This window comes from Sinocyclocheilus grahami, unplaced genomic scaffold, assembly GCF_001515645.1.
Source record: "Sinocyclocheilus grahami isolate Dianchi unplaced genomic scaffold, SAMN03320097.WGS_v1.1 scaffold12608.1, whole genome shotgun sequence".
Classification (NCBI taxonomy): domain Eukaryota; kingdom Metazoa; phylum Chordata; class Actinopteri; order Cypriniformes; family Cyprinidae; genus Sinocyclocheilus; species Sinocyclocheilus grahami.
Window position 1 is genome coordinate 1,877 of NW_015514511.1, and position 789 is coordinate 2,665.

A 789-nucleotide genomic window follows, 5' to 3' on the forward strand; every position below is an offset into this window, starting at 1 on the left:
GCGGCTCTGGCTACGGCGTACCCTTATCTAATGAATATTAATTACCTAGCTTCTCGTTGCTCGGCAACCTTCCCTGAGCGTCTACTGCTTACCTAATTTATATTCATGAGTTAGCTTTGACAGCGTCTGCTTTCCAACGCAGCTCTCAGCAAATCAGTAGTCGAACGTCACGGTGCGTCATTAATATTCATGAGCAGAACTCTCCACAAGCAGGAAGCGATTTGTTAAACACGCGTCTCCGCGAGCAAAGCTGTCAGAAGAGCCTGCAGAGTGCGCAGCAGAGGTGCTTGCACACACTTTTCAAGACTTTCACAGTGAGTTAGACACTTCATCCAGGTGCACAGACACTCCTGAGCGCACAGGTGAGATCTCCAGCGATGGTCGAGGTGTTTTCAGGCCGGACTCTGCTGAATAAAGAAGGAGATCTGCTGGATCCAGAGCAAGCTCTCCGGAATAAAGTGGTCGGTCTGTATTTCTCGGCTGGATGGTGTCCTCCGTGCCGAGACTTCACCCCGCTGCTGTGTGATTTCTACACCGAGCTGGTGGAGGAGCGCGAGCCTCCTGCACAGTTTGAGATCGTCTTCATATCCTCGGATAAATCCGCAGAAGACATGGTGGAGTATTATCATGACATGCACGGGGACTGGCTGGCTCTGCCCTGGACGGATCCCTACAAGCAGTGAGTTGCATTGAGTTCTCGTGCATCTGCCACAGCAACCTTCCATTACAGCTTTCAGTCTGTCCCTGATAAGAGCTTTAATGCACACACACACACACACACACACACAC

At 51.0% G+C, this 789-nt stretch overlaps 1 protein-coding gene across 1 annotated transcript in view; it reads left to right on the plus strand.

The window, feature by feature from the left end:
• The first annotated feature begins 6 nt into the window (after positions 1 to 6).
• The window catches only part of nxnl2 (nucleoredoxin like 2), a 2,536-nt gene continuing 1,753 nt past the window's right edge, over positions 7 to 789 (plus strand). The window contains exon 1 of the mRNA XM_016264799.1: positions 7 to 679. Within this exon, the coding sequence (XP_016120285.1) occupies positions 378 to 679 (302 nt within the window). The 5' untranslated portion in view covers positions 7 to 377. The remainder of the gene's footprint in view (positions 680 to 789) is intronic.